The sequence below is a fragment of the Oncorhynchus gorbuscha genome, linkage group LG17, assembly GCF_021184085.1.
Source record: "Oncorhynchus gorbuscha isolate QuinsamMale2020 ecotype Even-year linkage group LG17, OgorEven_v1.0, whole genome shotgun sequence".
NCBI lineage: Eukaryota > Metazoa > Chordata > Actinopteri > Salmoniformes > Salmonidae > Oncorhynchus > Oncorhynchus gorbuscha.
In genome coordinates, this window is record NC_060189.1 from 13,643,591 (window position 1) to 13,671,292 (window position 27,702).

The 27,702-nt window shown below is 45.2% G+C and overlaps 1 protein-coding gene across 12 annotated transcripts in view; it reads left to right on the forward strand.

Moving 5' to 3' along the window:
* LOC124001543 (arf-GAP with SH3 domain, ANK repeat and PH domain-containing protein 2-like) overlaps positions 1–27,702 on the forward strand; it is a 111,092-nt gene that overhangs the window by 8,089 nt on the left and 75,301 nt on the right. For 3 of the 12 annotated variants that reach the window (XM_046308409.1, XM_046308401.1, XM_046308403.1), the window contains exon 1: positions 5,984–6,098. The exons of 4 other annotated variants lie outside the window; for them this stretch is intronic. In XM_046308409.1, coding sequence (XP_046164365.1) covers positions 6,057–6,098 — 42 coding nt within the window. In that variant the 5' untranslated portion in view covers positions 5,984–6,056. Of the gene's footprint in view, positions 1–5,981; positions 6,099–27,702 lie in introns of those variants that run through there. 5 more of the 12 variants (XM_046308410.1, XM_046308411.1, XM_046308400.1 and 2 more) reach the window with 3 other exon arrangements.

Here is a 27,702-nt window from a genome sequence, read left to right on the forward strand (position 1 = left end):
ACTGATCCCGAGGGGATTCTTCCTTATGGGCGTGTTGTCGGGTTAACAGTCTGGGGAATTGAAAGACAGGTTAAGCAAGCACTCACGCACACTGCGTCGCCGCGCGCTTGTCCTAGTAACCTCCTTTTCGTTCCTGTTTCCACTCGTCTGGCTGTTCTTCAGTGGGCTCACTCTGCCAAGTTAGCTGGTCATCCCGGTGTTCGAGGCACTCTTGCGTCTATTCGCCAGCGCTTTTGGTGGCCGACTCAGGAGCGTGACACGCGCCGTTTCGTGGCTGCTTGTTCGGACTGCGCGCAGACTAAGTCGGGTAACTCTCCTCCTGCCGGTCGTCTCAGACCGCTCCCCATTTCTTCTCGACCATGGTCTCACATCGCCTTAGACTTCATTACCGGTCTGCCTTTGTCTGCGGGGAAGACTGTGAGAGCCGCCAATAAACGCAGGATTAAGAGTCCAAGGTATTGTTGCGGCCAGAGAGTGTGGCTTTCCACTCGCAACCTTCCTCTTACGACAGCTTCTCGTAAGTTGACTCCGCGGTTCATTGGTCCGTTCCGTGTCTCCCAGGTCGTCAATCCTGTCGCTGTGCGACTGCTTCTTCCGCGACATCTTCGTCGCGTCCATCCTGTCTTCCATGTCTCCTGTGTTAAGCCCTTTCTTCGCACCCCCGTTCGTCTTCCCTCCCCCCTCCCGTCCTTGTCGAGAGCGCACCTATTTACAAGGTACATAAGATCATGGACATGCGTTCTCGGGGACGGGCTCACCAATACTTAGTGGATTGGGAGGGTTACGGTCCTGAGGAGAGGAGTTGGGTTCCGTCTCGGGACGTGCTGGACCGTTCACTCATCGATGATTTCCTCCGTTGCCGCCAGGATTCCTCCTCGAGTGCGCCAGGAGGCGCTCGGTGAGTGGGGGGTACTGTCATGTTTGTCATTTATTATCATGTCTTGTCCCTGTGCTCCCCATTCTATTCGTTTCCCTCTGCTGGTCTTATTAGGTTCTTTCCCTCTTTCTATCCCTCTCTCTCCCCTCCCTCTCTCACTCTCTCGCTCTCTCTTCTCTCTATCGTTCCGTTCCTGCTCCCAGCTGTTCCTATTCCCCTAATCATCATTTAGTCTTCCCACACCTGTTCCCGATCCTTTCCCCTGATTGGAGTCCCTATTTATTCCTTTGTGTTCCGTTCCTGTCCTGTCGGTTCCTTGTTTAGAATTCACCGTGCTGTGATTGTGTATCGCCCTGTCCTGTCGTGTTTTTGCTGTGATTGTGTATCGCCCTGTCCTGTCGTGTTTTTTGCCTTCATCAGATGCTGCGTGTGAGCAGGTGTCTCTGTCAACTACGGCCTGCGCCTACCCGAAGCGACCTGCAGTCTGTGGCCGCTTCTCCTGTTATTCCCCTCTACAGACTAGAGGATTTCTGTTATTCCCTGTTTGGACTTGAATAAACTCTGTTTCTGTTAAGTCGCTTTTGGGTCCTCTTTCACCTGCATGACAGTGTCAGTGTCATTTCTAGACCCATGTTCCTTCTTACTGCTCTAGTATTGTAATTTATGAGCTATGAAGAAATGCAAACCATATTTGATTCATCTAGCTGATTTTAAGGAGATGAAAGGTCGTGTGTGTGTGTGTGTGTGTGTGTGTGTGTGTGTGTGTGTGTGTGTGTGTGTGTGTGTGTGTGTGTGTGTGTGGTAGGTTAATCATGCCTATCAATGGACACTGCCACTGGGCACTGTCAATCAGAGAAGCAACGCCATATTAATATTTAATGAGGCAAACAGACAATTCCTATTCCTCCCTCCATGTTAATGGCTTAACAATAAAGATCTGCTTTATTTTCTATATACACTAAAGGCTTTCACATGGGCATTAGGTGACATCACCTTCTAGCGTGCATAAAGGAGATCTGATGGCGCTGTTTTGGATTCCCAGCATTGTGCTGATTCTGTGACTAGAGAATTGTCTTGCTATAAAATTGCTAGCGTCTCCATTTTGCCCTTGAAGTGACAGCTGAGGACTGTCTGAATGTAGCCTACTCAAGTCTGTATTTCAGGACTGAAAAATGTCAACAGGGCAGCAATGTTTCGCAATATATAGAAAAAACATTGCCATTTCAGTTTTGATCATTGCCTTTGATAATTGTCAGCTTGGTGTTTTAGGCCTACACATTTTGGCATCCAAGTTTTGGTTTCACATTAAACTAGGCACTTCTGTGCTAAGGCTGTACTTATTGGAGTGAGAGATTAATTGTGGGAGAGGTGTGATTAGTGTGACTATCTGTGGACCAGATGGCATGGCGTCTGCTTCACGTGGGCCGATTCCAGTCCTATGTGATGACAGCTTGTCTCTTATGAGTGCTCTGGAACGAGTGTTGTGCTCACCCTTCATCCTCAGACTGGACTGATGGCATTGACCAGGTCTGTTCAGATGAGCCTGCTATCCCCACAGTGTAGCACAGGGAGACACACTATCTAGGAGCCACTGCCACTTACAGGGCTTAATGGGACCTAGTCTGTTGTGTGATTTATTTCTACATAAACCAATTACAGTGGACATAACTTTAATTAGGCTTGTGGTTTGTAAAAGCTTTGTCTCTCATCTCCAAATAAATGGGCTTAATGTGTCCAGCAGAGGTGGAGCTACTAAAAGAGTTACTCAGATTACCGTGGCCTAAAAACCACAACTATAAAAACAGTTGGTCCACTAAGAGGATGTTTGTGCCTTGTGTCATTAACGCCCCTCTGGGTTGCTGTAAAATGAGGCAACTTCTCCATGCCTTTGTGCTACCTGCCTTTGTTGTAATTTTACAAGATACTTTGTTTATATTAGTCTGATCACATACATTCTCATTTTGAGCATGGAAGTCTCTTTGACTGTGCAGACGTTACTTTGCTTTGGCCACAGTCACAATGGGAATGAAGCCAAGTTCTAAATTGCTGGTCTGACTGACTATCAGCGTTGAACAACAGTTGAGTAATCCATAGTGTTTTGATACGACTGTTCTTTTGGTTTTATGGAACTTCAGCCGTTTCTGATTTATAGGTTGCAAACAAACGTTTCCTACTCAAAGGTAAATGTATGTTACAGGATAGCGCATCAGAGTGTGAAACCCACATGTGTTGCATTAACTGGGCCTATCCTTTGTGTTGGCCTGTAAATTGGATGATGTTTCATGTTCCCGGACTGCACCCATTGTGCAAACACGGGCCTTCCTTTCACAGAGAAACATTCCTGGATTCTGAGCATGGCAGTGGCCCACACACGATCACAATAGGGGGTCCAATGTTGGACCAGCCAGGCTCATTGACTCTGTCCTGTACATACATTCCTGCACCCTCTGGATATTTTATCCCGGCATGTTGTCTCAACTGCATGGTTCTGGTGATGCATGTTGTCTCAACTGCATGGTTCTGGTGCTGCATGTTGTCTCAACTGCATGGTTCTGGTGATGCATGTTGTCCAACTACATGGTTCTGGTGAGGCATGTTGTCCAACTACATGGTTCTGGTGAGGCGTGTGGTCTCAACTGCATGGTTCTGTATGGAGATTATTGGGAAGTATCAGGGGAATGACCGTGGCATTCGGGGCAACTGTTTGCACCAGCCCTAATCTCATGTGCTGAGTCTGTTCTATGTCTCTGGTTAACAATGAGGAAGTGGTCTCCACTCCATACTTGGTGGTTTCTAATTGAATTCCCCAAGATTGTGAAAAGCAGTGGATAGCGGATGCGGTGAAGGTGACAAAACACAAAGCGCATTCATTTCTTTAGGAAAACAGTCCTAATGTTAGAAACAAACATCATGGTTGTCATTCAGAGAGATAATTATTTATTTGCCAAGCTACACAGAATAATCAACAGGTTCCTCTTTGCGTACTGAGAAATGGATGCAACTTATATCCGTTATAAAAAGATAGATTATATCAACAATCTTCCAGCCACCCCAGGCTGCTTCACTCTGCGGTGTGTAATCTGAAGGCTGAACAGTAATATACTCCTGACTGTATCTACAGACAAATAGTAATAGGTTTTCTCATGGAGCCTGCAACCCGGTTCCCTCTAGATGAGCAGCCTGATGGTGTGTCCAACAACCCTTCATTATTTGTTGTGATTTGGTATTTTATTAGGATCCCCATTAGCTGTTGCAAAAGCTGCAGCTACTCTTCCTGGGGTCCACACAAAACATGTGTCAGAGCTGAGTGTAAATAGACTATATGCAAACAATTTTTTATTTTCTTCCCGGGCCAGTAGAAAGCATCGCCTCATCTACTCAGAGATTCCTGAGCATAGTCTGTGGGACCCACCAGGCTGGGCTGGAGTCGGGCACAGAGGAACATTTTAACAAGGCCTCAGACACCAAGGATAAAGTATGCAGAGACAATCGATGAATGAGCTGCCCAGACTGCCAGCCACCTTGGTCTGCATCCTCTTAAGGAGCTTATTAATACTTAGTGTAATTGAAATGATTTCGCTGGAAGGACCACCACATTTAGACCATTTCTCCTCAGAGCTTTGGACCAAACATGCCCCATAGTAAATCTGATCCCCTGTCAGATTCTGTCTGAACTGGTTAATGACCTACGGTTGTTCCATCTGGTTAATGACCTACGGTTGTTCCATCTGGTTAATGACCTACGGTTGTTCCATCTGGTTAATGACCTACGGTTGTTCCATCTGGTTAATGACCTACGGTTGTTCCATCTGGTTAATTACCTACGGTTGTTCCATCTGGTTAATGACCTACGGTTGTTCCATCTGGTTAATGACCTACGGTTGTTCCATCTGGTTAATGACCTACGGTTGTTCCATCTGGTTAATGACCTACGGTTGTTCCATCTGGTTAATGACCTACGGTTGTTCCATCTGGTTAATGACCTACGGTTGTTCCATCTGGTTAATGACCTACGGTTGTTCCATCTGGTTAATGACCTACGGTTGTTCCATCTGGTTAATGACCTACGGTTGTTCCATCTGGTTAATGACCTACGGTTGTTCCATCTGGTTAATGACCTACGGTTGTTCCATCTGGTTAATGACCTACGGTTGTTCCATCTGGTTAATGACCTACGGTTGTTCCATCTGGTTAATGACCTACGGTTGTTCCATCTGGTTAATGACCTACGGTTGTTCCATCTGGTTAATGACCTATGGTTGTTCCATCTGGAAGCTGGTTATATTGTTGTTGTTTTCTTTCTTTTCATTCTTTATCTTGGTCTTTTTTATTTTTTTAGCCAATGTTTTTTGTCTACATCCTCACTTCTGACAGTCTAGTTAGCAAACAAAAAGAAAAACCATGTGAGACCAATAAAATTAGATTTGATTTGGTATATATTTATTTTTATTTCACCTTTATTTAACCAGGTAGGCAAGTTGAGAACAAGTTCACATTTACAATTGCGACCTGGCCAAGATAAAGCAAAGCAGTTCGACACATACAACAACACAGAGTTACACATGGAGTAAAACAAACATACAGTCAATAATACAGTAGAAAAATAAGTCTATATACGATGTGAGCAAATGAGGTGAGATAAGGGAGGTAAAGGCAAAAAAAAGGCCATGGTGGCAAAGTAAATACAATATAGCAAGTAAAACACTGGAATGGTAGATTGGTATCACACAACCTTTCTATCGGAAATGATGAAAAGTCCTCTTTTGTTACCCTAAGAGTACCCAGCATGTTTCCTCCAATGTGTGTGTTTGAAGCGTAAGGTATCTTGCATAACTGGAGCCAGGGACAGCAGGCTCCCTGTTATCTCCCAGTCTCAGGCTCTCTCTGTCACTCTTTGGGGCCTTCCTACAGATGAGTGGGGCGTGTGGTCTCAACTGCATGGTTCCGCCATGTGGCTATATAGTGGAAAGGTGGGAGGGGGACGGGTCACGGTACTTTCCCTATCGATTTGGGGCCTGGGCTCCCCTTGGTGACCCTGGGCTGTTGGGATACAATATCCCCCCCACCACTGCCACAACACAGGATGATTCATTGGAATAAGGGGGTGCGAGGAAATCGTTTTAATAGAACGGTGTGTGATCGGAGAGAGGGGTCAGGAGTGCACCAGCCTTTGTTGTGCATGGGGTACATGGGAGTGTGGAGGCCCACCGTCAGCTCCTTTGTAAGTGTTCCTGACACTACTTCATTGATTTGTTGCCATGGCCTCTACAGGGGCAGAGCAGTTTCCTCAAAAATAATTTTAATTGTGTTGCTGGGTTGTCGTGTTCACTTAACTGCAGTGGGAGGGCCTCCCGAGTGGCGCAGTGCTCTAAGCCACTGCTTGCATTGCTTGATGTGTCACTACAGCCCCGGGTTCGATCCCAGGCTGTGTCACAACCGGCCGTGACTGGGAAACCCATGAGGCGGCGCACAATTGGCCCAGCTTCATCCGGATTATGGGAGGGTTTGGTCGGCCGACATGTTCTTGTCCCATCGAGCTCTAGCGGCAGCGACTCCAGGCCGGGTGCCTGCAAGCTGACTTCAGTTGCCATTTGTACGGTGTTTCAGACGACACATGGGTGCGGCTGGCTTCCGGGCTAAGCGAGCAGTGTGTCACGAAACAGTGCGGCTTGGCAGGGTTGTGTTTCTGAGGACACATGGCTCTCAAACTTCGCCTTTCCTGAGTCCGTACGGGAGTTGCAGCCATGGGACAAGACTGGATGTCATGAAATTGGGAAGAAATAAGGGGTAAAAGTAGCACCAAAAAAGAAACAATTTAAAAAACTGCAGTGGGTTCATGGAGGAAGGGCTGTGTTCTCTCTTTGAGAAGCTGGATATGAGTAAGCCATCAACAAGGTCTTATGATGTCATTAATGGCTAGATTTAGGTTGTTCTTTACATGACTGGATATGCTGTTCGCAATTATGCCTCTTTCAACAGATTTTCTACATTAGTCAACAAAAGACGGGTTAATATAGACTCTGTTTTAGAAAACAAACTCAGGAACTTTGTTTTAGATATCCTTAATGTCCTTCCTCATACTATATCCACTTGTCAAGCAGGTCTGCCTCCCTGGAGAGTTGGGACATGCACAATGTACCCATTCTTTACACATATTGTAAAGCTGGAAAAAAACTACAGAAATGTGCTGAGAGATTTAAGCTATTCCCAGAGGGGCACGAACTTTAATGCAGCTGAATGTATTATGCCTCTGCCTAGCGTGTTTCTGTCAAAGTAGTGCCTCTGCCTAGCGTGTTTCTGTCAAAGTAGTGCCTCTGCCTAGCGTGTTTCTGTCAAAGTAGTGCCTCCGCCTAGCGTGTTTCTGTCAAAGTAGTGCCTCTGCCTAACGTGTTTCTGTCAAAGTAGTGCCTCTGCCTAGCGTGTTTCTGTCAAAGTAGTGCCTCTGCCTAGCGTGTTTCTGTCAAAGTAGTGCCTCTGCCTAGCGTGTTTCTGTCAAAGTAGTGCCTCTGCCTAGCTTGTTTCTGTCAAAGTAGTGCCTCTGCCTAGCGTGTTTCTGTCAAAGTAGTGCCTCTGCCTAACGTGTTTCTGTCAAAGTAGTGCCTCTGCCTAACGTGTTTCTGTCAAAGTAGTGCCTCTGCCTAACGTGTTTCTGTCAAAGTAGTGCCTCTGCCTAACGCGTTTCTGTCAAAGTAGTGCCTCCGCCTAGCTTGTTTCTGTCAAAGTAGTGCCTCTGCCTAGCTTGTTTCTGTCAAAGTAGTGCCTCTGCCTAGCTTGTTTCTGTCAAAGTAGTGCCTCTGCCTAGCTTGTTTCTGTCAAAGTAGTGCCTCCGCCTAGCGTGTTTCTGTCAAATTAGTGCCTCCGCCTAGCGTGTTTCTGTCAAAGTAGTGCCTCCGCCTAGCTTGTTTCTGTCAAAGTAGTGCCTCTGCCTAGCTTGTTTCTGTCAAAGTAGTGCCTCTGCCTAGCTTGTTTCTGTCAAAGTAGTGCCTCTGCCTAGCTTGTTTCTGTCAAAGTAGTGCCTCCGCCTAGCGTGTTTCTGTCAAATTAGTGCCTCCGCCTAGCGTGTTTCTGTCAAATTAGTGCCTCCGCCTAGCGTGTTTCTGTCAAATTAGTGCCTCCGCCTAGCGTGTTTCTGTCAAATTAGTGCCTCCGCCTACTCCGCCTGGAACCTGGAATTAAGTTGGATCAGAATCCTTAAAAGTAATAAAGTCCTCAGATTTCAAAGGAACTTTATACAGGGATCTTTCATTCCTTTTCACAGCAGATACACTCATGCACTTATCCCTTCCACAGCACACTGGACCATATGTTTTCCAAAGTCACCAGTTGATCCTTTCCAGGTGAACGCAGAGTCTCACTCCAAGTCCCTCAAGCATCCTCAATGCTCCTTGTATGCAACTATGGCACTTTGCTTTTGGCATTGCTAAGTTTCCGCCATGAGGCCTACACATTGGTAAATACGAGCAGACCAGAAATGGTGTTTACGCTGACTGGATTTTATGGGGAGCTAGACACATTTGGTCTTAATTTACCCATCCCTCCCTCACGCTGAGCTTTCATCAGTCCCCTGCTAATTTATACACTTTGTTAAATACTTCCTTATTAAGTCAAACAGACTCCTTTAAAATGGTGCTGTCGGGTCTCTTTCCTGATTTTCCACCCTAGGTAGTTCAAAAGCTCTCTTTTTTTCATTCAAAGCTTGACATTTGTATTCTCAGTTGGTATACTCTGGGCATAATCAGATCCTGAATTTCCAGTTCAACAGTTGTTCATCGTACAGCCTACCAGAACATTCCCACTGAGAGTGAATGTGGGTCACTGTGTCACACCTACAACCAACAGTCTTGAGTGTGATTCAGTAAAAGTGTACTGCACCCATGGGGATTGGCCAAACTCCCCGTTTGTCATTATCTGACCTTTTCACCTCTTAATCACTCTATTAACGACCAATCATTGAAGTTCCACTTGTCTTCACTGCTCAGTCACCTGAATCTTCAAGCACTTCACATCAGTAGTATACAGCACCTTTAGTAAGTATTCACACCCCTTGCCTTTTTCCACATTTTGTTGTAACAGCCTGACTTTAAAATTGATTAAATTGAGATGTTTGGTCACTGGCCTACACACAATACCTCATCATGTCAAAGTGTAATTACGTTTTTTGAAAATGAAAAGCTGAAATGTCTTGTCAATATTTATTCAACCCCTTTGTTATGGTAAGCCTAAATAAGTCCAGGAGTAAAATGTGCTTAAGTCCCTCCGTCGAGCAGTGAATTTCAAACACAGATTCATCAACAAACACCAGAGAGGTTTTCCAATGTATTTTTTTATCCGTTATTTTACCAGGTATGTTGACTGAAAACACGTTCTCATTTGCAGCAACGGCCTGGGGAATAGTTACAGGGGAGAGGAGGGGGATGAATGAGCCAATTGTAAACTGGGGATTATTAGGTGACCATGATGGTTTGAGGGCCAGATTGGGAATTTAGCCAGGACACCGGGGTTAACATCCCTACTCTTACAATAAGTGCCATAGGATCTTTAATGACCTCAGAGAGTCAGGACACTCGTTTATCGTTCCATCCAAAAGACGGCACCCTACACCGGGCAGTGTCCAGTTAAAGTTTTGATTTAAACCTACTTGAAAATATATGGCAAGACCTGAGAATGTCTGTCTAGCAATGATTGACAACCAATTTGACAGCTTGAAGAATTTTGAAAAGAATAATGGGAAAATGTTACACAATCCAGGTTTGTCAAGCTCTTAGAGACTTACCCAGAAAGACTCACAGCTGTAATCAATGCCAAAGGTGATTCTAACATGTATTGACTCAGAGGTGTGAATACTTATGTAATTTACATTTCTGTATTCCATTTGTAATACATTTGCAAACGTTTCTAAAAACATGTTTTCACTTTGTGTTTAGTTGGGTGAGAGAAAAAATACATTTTAATCCATTTTGAATTCAGGCTGTAACACAACTAAATGTGGAATAAGTCAAGGGGTATGAATAGTTTCTGAAGGCATGCTCTTCAATAGGTGATGATATTACAACCTTTTATTTAACAGTCCTTTGAAAGATATGTAGTTTTCAATGATTTTAGCAGAGCTGGGGGCAAGGAGCAGCCAAATCGAACACTTTGCACCGTATTGCCATGTTTTATTGATGACTACCTATAGCCTTTAGCCTGTAGGTGTTCAGATTTGGCTGTGGTTGTTTTGTAGCTGTTCCTCCTTGTGGTCAGCTCTGCCCTAAACCTTCACACGGTCTCTCAACAGTATCTTGGAGAGAGTGGGTCTATGTGGAAACTATGCTGTTTTTTAAAACTTTCTGAAGACACTATCTTTTCAATTGTTCCCTGTAAATCGGTAATGTTGAGAGGAACAGCTCTTCTCACACGGTCTCAAAAAGCCACTAAGTGTTGAAAATCCCAAATCCCTCTGCTTTCCAGGCATGCCACATCTTGTCCAGTGTTCACAGGCAGTGGTTGCTGAAATGAAATCTGAGAATCATCTTGCACCCCAACCCAAAGACTAATTTGAAAGTTTGTCAACGATGGTTGAATAAACCTATCTGCGGTGCGGAATGTTGGTCCTCATGTGACAAAGTGTCCATATGACACCCCATTGACAACAAAGGAAGGGAAAATGTCTTTGAAGTGGTCAATTTCAGGGCAGAGGGTCATTCAATTGGCAAGTGGTTTCTCCAGACACAAATGGAGCCATCCATTGATGTAGCCTATAGCTACACCAGAGTAGGGCTGGGCAATATGGCCTAAAAATAATATCTCCATTTTTTTTTTCAAACAAATGGGCAATTCACTCTAATGTACTTGTCCTCTTGCTCAGTTGTGCACCGGGGCCTTCCACTCCTCTTTCTATTCTGGTTAGGGCCAGTTTGCGCTGTTCTGTGAAGGGAGTAACACACAGCGTTGTATGAGATCTTCAGTTTCTTGGCAATGTCTCTCATGGAAAAGAATGACGAGTTTCAGAAGAAAGTTCTTTGTTTCTGGCCATTTTGAGCCTGTGATCGAACCCACAAATGCACAAATACTCCACTAGTCTAAAGAAGGCCAGTTGTATTGCTTCTTTAATCAGCACAACAGTTTTAAGCTGTGCTAACATAATTGCAAAATGGTTTTCTAATGATCAATTAGCCTTTGAAAATGATAAACTTGGATTAGCTAACACAACGTGCCATTGGAACACATGAGTGATGGTTGCTGATACAGAGCCCAATGCATTTCTGTGGGCTTAATTTCGACCCTTATCTTGTCGCCTGTCTTCCTGTCTTTTGGGTAGACTCCTGTTGTTATGGCGGAGACATGTGCATCTCGTCAGATCTCTGGTGTAAATGGGAAGGAGACAAGACCAAAATGACAACATGAGAACAAGCAGACATAAACACTCATGAAAACTTGATTATTGCAATAAAGGCATTTGGAATATTGTGCAAAAACATACATTCTAAATAATCAAATTCAATTGATATATTGCCCAGCCCTACACCAGGGATTCGGCACTGCCTGGTTTCTATTTCGAACCTGTGTTTTTCTTTGCAGGTTTTAGTAACTCTGTTTTATGTCCTCACCAAAGTGTGAGGATTATTGCTGGCAGGTGGTGACTGTCCATGTCTAAGGATTTCCCTTTTGTAGTTTTCACCAGTGAGTAGTAAAGCACCAAACGCCTATGACTTGTGTTTGGACAGTTTCTTTTTTTAATAAGTGAAAGTCTTTACCATATCAAATTTTATTGGTCACATACACATGGTTAGCAGATGTTAATGTGTGTGTAGCGAAATGCTTGTGCTTCTAGTTCCGACAGTGCAGTAATAGCTAACATTAATCTAACAATTCCGCAACTACCTAATACACCCAGATCTAAAGGGATGGAATAAGAATATGTACATAAACTCAGGACCGGTCTTTCAAAGATTTGTAAAAGATTTGTAAAAATCCAAATAACTTAGATCTTCATTGTAAAGGGTTAAAACACTGTATCCCATGCTTGTTCAAAGAACCATATGCAATTAATGAACATGTACTTGTGGAACGGTCGTTAAGACACTAACAGCTTACAGACGGTAGGCAATTAAGGTCACAGTTGTGGACACTAACTTTCTACTGACTCTGAAAAACACCAAAAGAATGATGCCCTGCTCATCTGCGTGAACGTGCCTTAGCCATGCTGCAAGGAGGCATGAAGACTGCAGATGTGGCCGGAGCAATAAATTGCAATGTCCGTACTGTGAGACGCCTAAGACGGAGCTACAGGGAGAGAAGATGGCCAGCTGATCGTTCTCGCAGTGGCAGACCACGTGTAACAACACCTGCACAGGATCAGTACATCTGAACATCACACCTGCTGGATAAGTACAGGATGGCAACCAGGAACGCACAATCTCTCCATCAGTGCTCAGACTGTCCGCAATAGACTGAGAGAAGCTGGACTGAGAAAAGCTGGACTGAAGGCTTGTAGGCCTGTTGTAAGGCAGGTCCTCACCAGACGTCACCTATGGGCACAAACCCACCGTCGCTGGACCAGACAGGACTGGCAAAAAGTGCTCTTTTTTTTTTACCTAGGCAAGTCCGTTAAGAACAAATTCGTATTTTCAATGACGGCCTAGGACCAGAGGGCTAACTGCCTTGATCCACCTCTACGCAGACAACACCATTCTATATACTTCCGGCCCGTCCTTGGACACTGTGCTATCTAACCTCCAAACGAGCTTCAATGCCATACAACATACAACATACAACGCTAGTAAAACCAAATGCATGCTTTTCAACCGTTCGCTGTCTGCACCCACACGCCTGACTAGCATCACCACCCTGGATGGTTCCGACCTTGAATATGTGGACATCTATAAGTACCTAGGTGTCTGGCTAGACTGTAAACTCTCCTTTCAGACTCATATCAAACATCTCCAATCGAAAATCAAATCTAGAGTCGGCTTTCTATTCCGCAACAAAGCCTACTTCACTCACGCCGCCAAGCTTACCCTAGTAAAACTGACTATCCTACCGATTCTCGACTTCGGCGATGTCATCTACAAAATTGCTTCCAACACTCTACTCAGCAAACTGGATGCAGTTTATCACAGTGCCATCCGTTTTGTCACTAAAGCACCGTATACCACCCACCACTGCGACCTGTATGCTCTAGTCGGCTGGCCCTCGCTACATATTTGTCGCCAGACCCACTGGCTCCAGGTCATCTACAAGTCCATTCTAGGTAAAGCTCCGCCTTATCTCAGTTCACTGGTCACGATGGCAACACCCACCCGTAGCACGTGCTCCAGCAGGTGTATCTCACTGATCATCCCTAAAGACAACACCTCATTTGGCCACCTTTCGTTCCAGTTCTCTGCTGCCTGTGACTGGAACAAATTACAAAAATCGCTGAAGTTGGAGACTTTTATCTCCCTCAACAACTTCAAACATCTATCTGAGTAGCTAACCGATTGCTGCAGCTGTATATAGTCTATCGGTAAATAGCCCACCCATTTTTACCTACCTCATCCCCATACTGTTTTTATTTATTACTTTTCTGCTCTTTTGCACACCAATATGTGTACATGACCATCTAATCATTTATCACTCCAGTGTTAATCTGCAAAATTGTAATTATTCGCCTACCTCCTCATGCCTTTTGCACACAATGTATATAGACTCCCTTTTTTTCTCTACTGTGTTATTGACTTGTTAATTGTTTACTCCATGTGGAACTCTGTGTTGTCTGTTCACACTGCTATGATTTATCTTGGCCAAGTCGCAGTTGCAAATGACAACTTGTTCTCAACAAGCCTACCTGGTTAAATAAAGGTGAAATAAAAAATACAATTCAGGGGTAGAATGACAGATTTGTATCTTGTCAGCCTGGGGACTTGAACTTGCAACCTTTTGGTTACTAGTCCAACGCTCTATCCACTAGGCTACGCTGCCGCTCTTCACTGACGAATCACGGTTTTGTCTCACCAGGGGTGATAGTCGGATTCGCGTTTATCGTCGAAGGAATGAGTGTTACACTGAGGCCTGTACTCTGGAGCGGGATCGATTTGGAGGTGGAGGGTCCGTTATGGTCTGGGACGGTGTGTCACAACATCATTGGACTGAGCTTGTTGTCATTGCAGGCAGTCTCAATGCTGTGCGTTACAGGGAAGACATCCTCCTCCCTCATTACATTTACATTTACATTTAAGTCATTTAGCAGACGCTCTTATCCAGAGCGACTTACAAATTGGTGCATTCACCTTATGACATCCAGTGGAACAACCACTTTACAATAGTGCATCTAAATATTTTAAGGGGGGGAGGGGGGGTGAGAAGGATTACTTTATCCTATCCTAGGTATTCCTTAAAGAGGTGGGGTTTCAGGTGTCTCCGGAAGGTGGTGATTGACTCCGCTGTCCTGGCGTCGTGAGGGAGTTTGTTCCACCATTGGGGAGCCAGAGCAGCGAACAGTTTTGACTGAGCTGAGCGGGAACTGTACTTCCTCAGTGGTAGGGAGGCGAGCAGGCCAGAGGTGGATGAACGCAGTGCCCTTATTTGGGTGTAGGGCCTGATCAGAGCCTGGAGGTACTGAGGTGCCGTTCCCCTCACAGCTCCGTAGGCAAGCACCATGGTCTTGTAGCGGATGCGAGCTTCAACTGGAAGCCAGTGGAGAGAGCGGAGGAGCGGGGTGACGTGAGAGAACTTGGGAAGGTTGAACACTAGACGGGCTGCGGCGTTCTGGATGAGTTGTAGGGGTTTAATGGCACAGGCAGGGAGCCCAGCCAACAGCGAGTTGCAGTAATCCAGACGGGAGATGACAAGTGCCTGGATTAGGACCTGCGCCGCTTCCTGTGTGAGGCAGGGTCGTACTCTGCGGATGTTGTAGAGCATGAACCTACAGGAACGGGCCACCGCCTTGATGTTAGTTGAGAATGACAGTTTGTTGTCCAGGATCACGCCAAGGTTCTTAGCGCTCTGGGAGGAGGACACAATGGAGTTGTCAACCGTGATGGCGAGATCATGGAACGGGCAGTCCTTCCCCGGGAGGAAGAGCAGCTCCGTCTTGCCGAAGTTCAGCTTGAGGTGGTGATCCGTCATCCACACTGATATGTCTGCCAGACATGCAGAGATGCGATTCGCCACCTGGTCATCAGAAGGGGAAAGGAGAAGATTAATTGTGTGTCGTCTGCATAGCAATGATAGGAGAGACCATGTGAGGTTATGACAGAGCCAAGTGACTTGGTGTATAGCGAGAATAGGAGAGTGCCTAGAACAGAGCCCTGGGGGACACCAGTGGTGAGAGCGCGTGGTGAGGAGACAGATTCTCGCCACGCCACCTGGTAGGAGTGACCTGTCAGGTAGGACGCAATCCAAGCGTGGGCCGCGCCGGAGATGCCCAACTCGGAGAGGGTGGAGAGGAGGATCTGATGGTTCACAGTATCGAAGGCAGCCGATAGGTCTAGAAGGATGAGAGCAGAGGAGAGAGAGTTAGCTTTAGCGGTGCGGAGTGCCTCCGTGATACAGAGAAGAGCAGTCTCAGTTGAATGACTAGTCTTGAAACCTGACTGATTTGGATCAAGAAGGTCATTCTGAGAGAGATAGCGGGAGAGCTGACCAAGGACGGCACGTTCAAGAGTTTTGGAGAGAAAAGAAAGAAGGGATACTGGTCTGTAGTTGTTGACATCGGAGGGATCGAGTGTAGGTTTTTTCAGAAGGGGTGCAACTCTCGCTCTCTTGAAGACGGAAGGGACGTAGCCAGCGGTCAGGGATAAGTTGATGAGCGAGGTGAGGTAAGGGAGAAGGTCTCCGGAAATGGTCTGGAGAAGAGAGGAGGGGATAGGGTCGAGCGGGCAGGTTGTTGGGCGGCCGGCCATCACAAGACGCGAGATTTCATCTGGAGAGAGAGGGGAGAAAGAGGTCAGAGCACAGGGTAGGGCAGTGTGAGCAGAACCAGCGGTGTTGTTTGACTTAGCAAACGAGGATTGGATGTCGTCGATCTTCTTTTCAAAATGATTGACGAAGTCATCTGCAGAGAGGGAGGAGGGGGGGGGGAGGGGGAGGAGGATTCAGGAGGGAGGAGAATGTGGCAAAGAGCTTACTAGGGTTAGAGGCAGATGCTTGGAATTTAGAGTGGTAGAAAATGGCTTTAGCAGCAGAGACAGAGGAGGAAAATGTAGAGAGGAGGGAGTGTGTTACCCTTCCTGCAGCCTCATCCTGACATGACCCTCCAGCATGACATGCCACTAGCCATACAGCTTGTTCTGTGTGTGCATTTCTGCAAGACAGGAATGTCTGTGTTCTGCCACGGCCAGCGAAGAGCCTGGATCTCAATCCCATTGAGCACGTCTGGGACCTGTTGGATCGGAGGGTGAGGGCTAGGGCCATTCCTCACAGAAATGTCTGGGAACTTGCAGATGCCTTGGTGGAAGAATGGGGTAACATCTCACAGCAAGTACTGGCAAATCTGGTGCAGTCCATGAGGAGGAAATGCACTGCAGTACTTAATGCAGCTGGTGGCCACACCAGATACTGACTTATTTTTTTTGCTGTGTTTATAAGTGTATGGTATATGGTTGAGTGATGACTGAGCGGTACAATAGATGGTATAAAAAACAGTATATACATTTGAGATGTGTAAGATATGTGAACATTGTTAAAGTGGCATTATTTAAAGTGTCTAGTCATCCATTTATTAAAGTGGCCAATGATTTGAGTCTGTAGGAAGCAGCCTCTCTGTTAGTGATGGCTGTTTAACAGTCTGATGGCCTTGAGGAAGAAGCTGGTTATCAATGTAAGCTGGTACACTGATTCTCAGTTTACCATTTTGTCTACCTTGTCGGGTGTTTTTTAATGGACATGTTGTGTTTATTGTTGCAGGTATCAAATCAAATTGTATTTGTGACTTGTGCCTAATACAACAATACTAATACTTACCGTGAAATGCTTAATTACAAGCCCTTAACCAACAATGCAGAATTTTTTTAAGTATGAAAATATTTGCTAAAATAATACATACATTTTAATAAAACTAAAGTAAGAAAAAAAAAGTACTTTACATTAGTCCTGCTTACACATCAAACTCCTGTTTTACAGTGCAATTGAGAGTGGACTTGAGAGTGTTTGTTGTGTGTGTGTGCACTTGACTCACTCATTGGGCAGAAGCTGCGGGGTCTTGTGACACCGGTAGAGAGAGAGCTGTGTGTTCTCCTCACTCTGCTAACCTTCATCTGCATGGATCTCAGGACACTCCCACTGACCATAATATGCCCAGTGAAGACGCTGACTCTTTGCGCCGGCTGACTTTCCCACTCATTCAGGTTAACTGCTTATATTACTGTTCTGTGTCAAACACTGGAACTGCATCCCCTGCATGGACTGTTCTTCAGGAATCCCCCACTCCCAATCTTGACCCACAATCCAGTAATAACTGTACGCCATTTACAAACCAGGTTGGTGTAGAATAAACCCTAAGGCAGAAACACTGATGCCACAGCAGTCCTTTCTTTCTTTTCAGGGTGTTAGGTTGCTCTAACTATAACAGCTATAAAAATAGGATTAGAATCAAAGTTCCCCTCCTAGTACCCCCAATGAATTAGATAATTACCCCAGACTGCCCCCTTTCTTGGCGAAGTTTCAACTCGCGTCACTGACTGTTTCCTTGTATGACTCCGGCATTAGGGGATTTTTTGGTGTGATACCAGACGGGAACCAGGCGTGTTTTGTGGGTGTCCCTCCCTGCTCCCTCCCATGCTCCTCAGCAGTTCAGACCCCACACGACTGCTTTGTTTTCTCTGAGTGGGTGTCTGTGGTAGTGGGGGTCTGGTTGAAGTGTGCTGGGGTCCAAGCCACTAGACATGCCATCATCAAATAGTACTGTGAAAAGAACAATGAGGTAGGTTCGCCCCTGTCACTATACAATATGCAATCATCAAGGAATGTCTTTTATTCTAAGGAACTAATCTAATCCTGGTATTTTGATTGCCCTTCATCTCAGGGAGGGAAAAGCACAAGTTCCCAGATTGTCAACTTATCTTTTTCTCGTGTCCCTTATTCACTGAAACATCTGCTCTTTTTACTCATTTACTGCCCAATTCCTACTCCCCTGGCCTTACGATGGCCTTGGAAACAGTGGACATAAAATACGTCTCTGTGTGTTTTGACAGAGAAGCTATTTTTTGTTACAAAACAAAACTAGTCTCTAGCCAATGTGATGATAGCGTAGCCTAAAAATACAAATCTATTTTAGGAAAACTACTTAAAACATTACACTGTTGTTATTCCAAGACTTCAGTAGAAGGAGAAAGGGACCCACAAAGAGACTGTAAAATGGATGCTCTATAAAAAGCTAATGAAATAGGAATGACCCTCCCCAGCTAATTTCTCTCCATGTTTTTGTTTGGGAGACCGTGGATAATGTAGACGGTTTTGGGAGACCGTGGATAATGTAGACGGTTTTGGGAGACCGTGGATAATGTAGACGGTTTTGGGAGACCGTGGATAATGTAGATGGTTTTGGGAGACCGTGGATAATCTAATGCAAGTGCTTTAGGTATTAGGCCTCGCCTACTCAGCTCATATCTAAACCAGGCCCAGACAGCAGATGTGGGGTCTGTGTTGGTCAGCCATTCTGGGGTTAATGGCTGTCTGGTAGGAATGGGCGTTTTTCACCAGTCATGACACTGACAGCCAGGGGGAAGTGGGATGGTAGTGGAGCCAGAGAGGTTGTTAGTGTGGCCTTGAAATAATGTCTTTGCTCGTCGTTTTCGTATTATTTTATAGCCAATTAGATCGTACAAGGATTTTTATAGGTGTTCAAGAAGTGTTAGTGTAATCGCAAGGTAATAAATCCACTAGTAAGAACCCAATTTTGTCCATTGGCAAAACATTTTTACGATAGCTAATATTGCTAGTTATGCTAATAACTGGTGAATTAATTCAGAAATCTGTTATTGCCATCTATTTTTTATAATAGATACATTTCTGCTCAACTCAAAATACTTCTCTCTGTGAAGTTACATGGCAACATCTAGATGTTGTAGCCCACCCTATTTGTCATCTGACTCTGGGCCGGCTGTTTCCTGATGATAATGCATTTTAAATTTAGAGGGAATCTATCTAAATTGACAAGGAGCTCTGAAACCTTAGCCCTCTCTGTGTCCTGGGAAGTATAATGTGACTCAATCGTTCGGTCACGACCCTGCCTGCTCAGGTTGGAGAGAGCCAGATGGAGCCTGATGTCATGCATTAAGACTCATTATTTCATTTGATCTTCTCAACTGAAGCAAGGGCATTGTCAGAACCAGCAAGGGAATTCAAATCCCCAAGAAATACTTTGTTTATCCTCTGTGAAACTTTCTGAGTTTGCGTGAAAGTGTTATCTTGGAACAGATTCGAAGGCCCAGCAGTGTCCTATCATGCTACAGTACAGTGGCCAGTGGTGAAAATCCCTTCTTGTTCTCTGCTCATTGGGTTAAAAGCCTCTACTTTTAGAAACTTCTGCTTCAAACAGCAGAACATACAAAAGAAGGGACCCTTTCTTTGTGAACTCCGATTTGTCATTGGGTGGAATTATGAATGCCTCAGTGAGGAGAGACTGCCTCAGTGAGGAGAGACTGCCTCGGTGAGGAGAGACTGCCTCGGTGAGGAGAGACTGCCTCGGTGAGGAGAGACTGCCTCGGTGAGGAGAGACTGCCTCGGTGAGGAAATAGTGAATGTGTGAGAGTTATTGAGGGCTGTGTTGTGTTCAGCTGCACTTGGATTATGTCTCCGTCTGTCCCTGTGCACATGCCCAATTTCCTGACGGAGCACTTTTTCTCCAGATTGAAAGTGTCTGCTGAGGTGTGATGCTGCTTGATGGGCCATGTGTGTTTTGTGAATGTGAAGGCATTTTCAATGGTTGATCAAAGCATTGCTGTCGATATAAATGCTCATACTGGAGCTTTGGCCGGGGTAGGCCGTCATTGTAAATAATAATTTGTTCTTAACTGACTTACCTAGCTAAATAAATAAATTGGCCAGTGAGATTGATTTGAAGATGGAGTAATTTAGCAAGTATGCTACATGTTGTTCATGACCGATTTAGCATTAATTTCATGTGGTTGTCAACAGATCATCTTTGACGCTCCAGCTTCAAATGATTCTACAAAATTGATGTGTTACAAAATGTGTCAGATGTGTTGTGAGCAATTATCAACATCCTAACAAACTGGCTAATCCTCCAGCTCCTGCTAGGCTAAGTAAACGGACTGATTTTTTTTGTTTCTTTAAAGTCTTCAAACATGTCTTGATCATGCTTTTCGTAAAAGCTTTCAGTGAGCTTCAAACAGCGTTCTGATGTGCAGTTTAAAACACAAACAGTGTATCAATATCACACTTGTCTCCTAGCTTTGTGGATGAACTAGGTAGGTATGATCTTCTTAGTGTTTCTCAGTACATCCCTGTAGGTGCGAGAGAGCCTTTATCTCAAACATATTGTTGACTTGGCTGCCTTCAGTGAAAACACGTGGCGAAAGCCAGAAGCGGTATGTTCTCCAACGTTCTAAATCATCCGTCCATTTGGTTTGTGCCTATCCAGAAAGCTGCCAACATCTTGCCAGAGAGGACAGCGACTCTTAGTAGTCTGCTGAATCTGAACCCATCACACCACTGTGACTTAGTCGGCACATTTCTACCTCGGCTGCCAGACCTCGCAAGTTGTTGTAGGGGCTTGTATAATTTATCTCTCCTATGGGGCCTCCCTTGCTGTGTTGATTGCCTACCTCTGCCAGCCATGTCTATGGCTTCAATCAAACAACACTTTGATATTTCAGCTATAGGGCAAAGCTAAGACTCCACTGACTGACTGCTGCGGAAGCTCTGTGTGTTCAGACTGCCTAATTGACATAGGTAATAAAACCCTGGATCTGGGTAACATAGAGCTACAGATAGATTTATATCTGTGTCCTGGGTTACTCTGTCACTGCTTAGTGGAATCATCCACAAGTAGAGAGGAAACTAAAAATCAATGGAGATCCATTCTGGATATTACACGTCCCACAGTTGCTGCATACTTCGGGAGGGATGATGTCAGCAGAAATGCATTTAGGACAGGGCTCTTCAACCTTGGTCCTGGAGAGTAACCATTCTGATGTTTTTTTTGCTCCAACCCTAATCTAGAACACCTAGACTGGGGTTGGACTGAACCTGCAGGACGGTAGCTGTCCAGGAACAGGGTTGGAGAACCCTGGTTTAGGGCATTATCACTATACCAATGTTTCCCAAACTCGGTCCATGGGACCCCAAGGGGTGCATATTTGGGCTTTTGCCCTAACACTACACAGCTGACTCAAATAATCAACTAATCATCAAGCTTTCATCTTGATTTTTTATTTATTTTTATTTTACCTTTATTTAACTAGGCAAGTCAGTTAAGAACAAATTCTTATTTTCAATGACTGCCTAGGGACAGTGGGTTAACTGCCTGTTCAGGGGCAGAACGACACATTTGTACCTTGTCAGCTCGGGGGTTTGAACGTGAAACCTTCCTGTTGATGATTAGTTGATTATTTGAATCAGCTGTGTAGTGCTAGGTCAAAAACCAAAATGTGCACCACTTGGGGTCCCGAGGACCGAGTTTGGAAAGCCCTGCACCCTCACAAAATATCTACTTACATAAGCAGATATTCAGACCAAGGATAGAAGGAGAGTGTTTGAGCTAAAGGTGATATTGGATGGAGAAAAACATTTCACAACTCTGCATCTCAGGTTCCACTTTTAAAGGGGATTCACCTATATTGTGACGTGTATTCTGTTTCATAGCTTGCTTTGAACAATACCTCCAGTGTGGTTTAAAACCAGAGTTTCATTATGTGTGGGTTCTGGAATTTGTTTTGGTCTATGAATCCAGATGGTCTCTGGAGCTAATAATATTGTGTTTTATGCAAGTCATATTTTACACTAGACTGGCTAATGACTCATTTTTTACAGTACAATGGTCAATGGGAGACTCTTGGGACCAAATAGTTCAAACAAAGCTGCATCTTAAGAAGGGTGGTTAGGATAACTCCATCTATATCCATGGTCTTTGGATGTTTGTTTGACAACTGCAATTGCGAGCAATGGACATTAGACCAGTGGACATTAGACCAGTGGACATTAGACCAGTGGACATTAGACCAGTGGACATTAGACCAGTGGACATTAGACCAGTGGACATTAGACCAGTGGAAATCTGTCCTTTGGTCTGATGAGTCCAAATGTGAGATTTTTGGTTCCAACCACCGTATCTTTGTGAGACACAGAGTAGGTGAATGGATGATCTCTGCAAATATGGTTCCCACCATGAAGCATAGAGGTGTGATGGTGTGGGGTGCTTTGCTGTTGACACTGTCAGTGATTTATTTAGAATTCAAGGAACACTTAACCAGCATGGCTACCACAGCATTCTGCAGCGATACGCCATCCCATCTGGTTTGCGCTTAGTGGGACTATCATTTGTTTTTCAACAGGACAATGATCCAAAACACACCTCCAGCCTGTGTAAGGGCTAATTGACCAAGAAGGGGAGTGATTGAGTGCAGCATCAGATGACCTGGCCTCCACAATCACCCAACCTCAACCTAAGAACTACTGAATATAAGATCAGCGTCAACTCACCATCAGTACGACCAAGAATATGTTTTCCGCGACGCGGATCCTGTGTTCTGCCTTACAAACAGGTCAACGGAATGGATCGCATGCAGCGACCCAAGGAAACGACTCCGAAAAAGAGGGAAACGCGGCGGTGTTCTGGTCAGACTCCGAAAAAGGGCACATCGCGCACCACTTCCCAGTATTCTTCTTGCCAATGTCCAGTCTCTCGACAACAAGGTTGATGAAATCCGAGCAAGGGTGGCATTCCAGAGGGACATCAGAGACTGCAACGTTCTTTGCTTTACGGAGACATGGCTTACTGGGAAAACGCTATCCAGGGCGGTGCAGCCAACGGGTTTCTCCACGCATCGATCTCTCTGGTAAGAAGAGTGGCGGGGGCGTATGCCTCATGACTAACGGGACATGGTGTGATGAAGGAAACATACAGGAACTCAAATCCTTCTGTTCACCTGATTTAGAATTCCTCACAATCAAATGTAGACCGCATTATCTTCCAAGAGAATTCTCTTCGATTATAATCACAGCCGTATATATCCCCCAAGCAGACACATCGATGGCTCTGAACGAACTTTATTTAACTCTTTGCAAACTGGAAAACATTTATCCGGAGGCTGCATTCATTGTAGCTGGGGATTTTAACAAAGCCAATCTGAAAACAAGACTCCCTAAATTTTATCAGCATATCGATTGCGCAACCATGGGTGGTAAAACCTTGGATCATTGTTACTCTAACTTCCGCGACGCATATAAGGCCCTGCCCCGCCCCCCTTTCGGAAAAGCTGACCACGACTCCATTTTGCTGATCCCTGCCTACAGGCAGAAATTAAAACAAGAGGCTCCCACGCTGAGGTCTGTCCAACGCTGGTCAGACCAAGCTGACTCCACACTCCAAGACTGCTTCCATCACGTGGACTGGGATATGTTTCGTATTGCGTCAGATGGGAATATTGACGAATACGCTGATTCGGTGTGCGAGTTCATTAGAACGTGCGTCGGAGATGTCGTTCCCATAGCAACGATAAAAACATTCCCTAACCAGAAACCGTGGATTGATGGCAGCATTCGTGTGAAACTGAAAGCGCGAACCACTGCTTTTAATCAGGGCAAGGTGTCTGGCAACATGACTGAATACAAACAGTGCAGCTATTCCCTCCGTAAGGCTATCAAACAAGCTAAGCGTCAGTACAGAGACAAAGTGGAATCTCAATTCAATGGCTCAGACACAAGAGGCATGTGGCAGGGTCTACAGTCAATCACGGACTACAAGATGAAATCCAGCCCAGTCACGGACCAGGATGTCTTGGTCCCAGGCAGACTAAATAACTTTTTTGCCCGCTTTGAGGACAATACAGTGCCACTGACACGGCCTGCAACGGAAACATGCGGTCTCTCCTTCACTGCAGCCGAGGTGAGTAAGACATTTAAACGTGTTAACCATCGCAAGGCTGCAGGCCCAGACGGCATCCCCAGCCGCGCCCTCAGAGCATGCGCAGACCAGCTGGCCGGTGTGTTTACGGACATATTCAATCAATCCCTATACCAGTCTGCTGTTCCCACATGCTTCAAGAGGGCCACCATTGTTCCTGTTCCCAAGAAAGCTAAGGTAACTGAGCTAAACGACTACCGCCCCGTAGCACTCACTTCCGTCATCATGAAGTGCTTTGAGAGACTAGTCAAGGACCATATCACCTCCACCCTACCTGACACCCTAGACCCACTCCAATTTGCTTACCGCCCAAATAGGTCCACAGACGATGCAATCTCAACCACACTGCACACTGCCCTAACCCACCTGGACAAGAGGAATACCTATGTGAGAATGCTGTTCATCGACTACAGCTCGGCATTCAACACCATAGTACCCTCCAAGCTCGTCATCAAGCTCGAGACCCTGGGTCTCGACCCCGTCCTGTGCAACTGGGTACTGGACTTCCTGACGGGCCGCCCCCAGGTGGTGAGGGTAGGCAACAACATCTCCTCCCCGCTGATCCTCAACACGGGGGCCCCACAAGGGTGCGTTCTGAGCCCTCTCCTGTACTCCCTGTTCACCCACGACTGCGTGGCCACGCACGCCTCCAACTCAATCATCAAGTTTGCGGACGACACAACAGTGGTAGGCTTGATTACCAACAACGACGAGACGGCCTACAGGGAGGAGGTGAGGGCCCTCGGAGTGTGGTGTCAGGAAAATAACCTCACACTCAACGTCAACAAAACTAAGGAGATGATTGTGGACTTCAGGAAACAGCAGAGGGAACACCCCCTATCCACATCGATGGAACAGTAGTGGAGAGGGTAGCTAGTTTTAAGTTCCTCGGCATACACATCACAGACAAACTGAATTGGTCCACTCACACTGACAGCGTCGTGAAGAAGCGCAGCAGCGCCTATTCAACCTCAGGAGGCTGAAGAAATTCGGCTTGTCACCAAAAGCACTCACAAACTTCTACAGATGCACAATCGAGAGCATCCTGGCGGGCTGTATCACCGCCTGGTATGGCAACTGCTCCGCCCTCAACCGTAAGGCTCTCCAGAGGGTAGTGAGGACTGCACAACGCATCACCGGGGGCAAACTACCTGCCCTCCAGGACACCTACACCACCCGTTGTTACAGGAAGGCCATAAAGATCATCAAGGACATCAACCACCCGAACCACTGCCTGTTCACCCCGCTATCATCCAGAAGGCGAGGTCAGTACAGGTGCATCAAAGCTGGGACCGAGAGACTGAAAAACAGCTTCTATCTCAAGGCCATCAGACTGTTAAACAGCCACCACTAACACTGAGTGGCTGCTGCCAACACACTGTCATTGACACTGACCCAACTCCAGCCATTTTAATAATGGGAATTGATGGGAAATGATGTAAATATATCACTAGCCACTTTAAACAATGCTACCTTATGCTAAATGACTTAAATGTAAATGTAATGTAATAATGTTACTTACCCTACATTATTCATCTCATATGCATATGTATATACTGTACTCTACATCATCGACTGCATCCTTATGTAACACATGTATCACTAGCCACTTTAACTATGCCACTTTGTTTACTTGTCTACACACTCATCTCATATGTATATACTGTACTCGATACCATCTACTGTATGCTGCTCTGTACCATCACTCATTCATATATCCTTATGTACATGTTCCTTATCCCCTTACACTGTGTATAAGACAGTAGTTTTGGAATTGTTAGTTAGATTACTTGTTGGTTATCACTGCATTGTCGGAACTAGAAGCACAAGCATTTCGCTACACTCGCATTAACATCTGCTAACCATGTGTATGTGACAAATAAAATTTGATTTGATTTGATTTAATTGAGATGGTTTGGGATGAGTTGGACCACGGACTGAAGGAAAGGCAACCAACAAGTGCTCAGCATATGTGGGGACTCCTTCAAGACTGTTGGAAAAGCATTCCAGGTGAAGCTGGTTGAGAGAATGCCAAGAGTGTGCAAAGCTGTCATCAAGGTTAAGGTTGGCTACTTCGAAGAATCTCAAATATAAAACATATTTTGATTTGTGTAACACTTTTTTTGGTTACTACATGATTCAATATGTGTAATTACATAGTTTTGATGTCTTCACTATTGTTCTACAATGTAGAACATCGTAAAAAAAATAAAAAAAATAAACTTGAATGAGTAGATGTGTCCAAACTTTTGACTGGTACTGTAGGTGGCCTTTCTTGTGTCAGTAAGAGGCCCCCGCTGATAAATGTGAATAAACACATCGTCAGCTTTTGCCCACTCCATGAAATACAAAACCAGCAAAAACGGAGCACAGAGCACTTCTCGGGCCTGAGTACTGGGAGATACTGAATGACTTTCTGGATATAAAACATCACAGAGCCTTTTTTAACACAACACTGATTCAGGCCTAGTTATTGTCTCTCATGGCTAGCAGTGTAGGAACAGTATTCCTCGCACTACACTAACGTAGCTTCTTTGCCTGGGTTATTTTGCAGTCTTAGTAGATTCAGACAGAGGCAAAGGTGATGATCTGTTGAATGCCGTGAGATTGGGAACAAGGGCAGAGTGGTGCCGGGTGGACCTACTTAATGACGCACAAAACCAAATCCCCGGTGACCCTCTAATCATCGGTCGGTTTCTTAGTACAGTGGTGCATTGTCTCAGCTGGAGTCAGACATGTGTAATGTAAGTGCATTCGTGTGTGTGAGGCAATTAGCTTGTGTGTTAGCTTTGTGAGTTGATTTCTGTGCATGCTTTGTAGTGCTGAGAGATTAGTGCTTTTTTGGTTTCAGTTCGATTTATACAGAATAATAATCATGATTTCGGTTTCGATTGAATTTTTTTTCAACATGAAATGCACTATGCATTATGTGGGTTGAGTGCTATAACAACACAGAATAAAACAATGAATAAAAGTCCCATGATGGAAGTGACTGTCATGACTGCTTGTCACTTATTCACCATCACTTATTCACAGTACTTTACTGTAATAAAATATATACATTTTTTAAATGAGTAGTAGTTGTTAATGAGAACTTGTTCTCAACTAGCCTACCTGGTTAAATAAAGGTGAAATAAAATAAATAGAAATGATAGAATAGGCTTCTTATTGGTGTGAGACAGCATCAGCCTGACCTACCTCCATAGCTGAACTGGTCCTCGATCTGAACAGGCCTCCTGTGGTCTGTATGGATTCCTCCTGCACTCCTCTCTCTCTTTCCCTCCCTCTCCCCTTTTCCACCAGACTGGAGATCAGTTGGATCTATTTATAGTATCGTCTTGAATAAAAAATCACCTGCAGACAGACAGGAGGTTGTGCCTTGCCTCGTCTGGTCCTTCTGTAGCTCAGTTGGTAGAGCATGGCGCTTGTAACGCCAGGGTAGTGGGTTCGATCCCCGGGACCACCCATACGTAGAATGTATGCACACATGACTGTAAGTCGCTTTGGATAAAAGCGTCTGCTAAATGGCATTTATTATTATTATTATTATTATTTCGTCTCACACACAAACAGATGCAAGTCACACACACCTGCTACCAAAAGTCAAACTGATATGCACTCCCAAACACACACACACACACACACACACACACCTGTGGGGCGGCAGTTAGCATAGCTGTTAAGAGCGTTGGGCCAGTAACCGAAAGGTTGTTGGTTCGGATCCCTGAGCCGGTAAAAAATCTGCCCTTGAGCAAGGCAGTTAACCTCCAACAACATC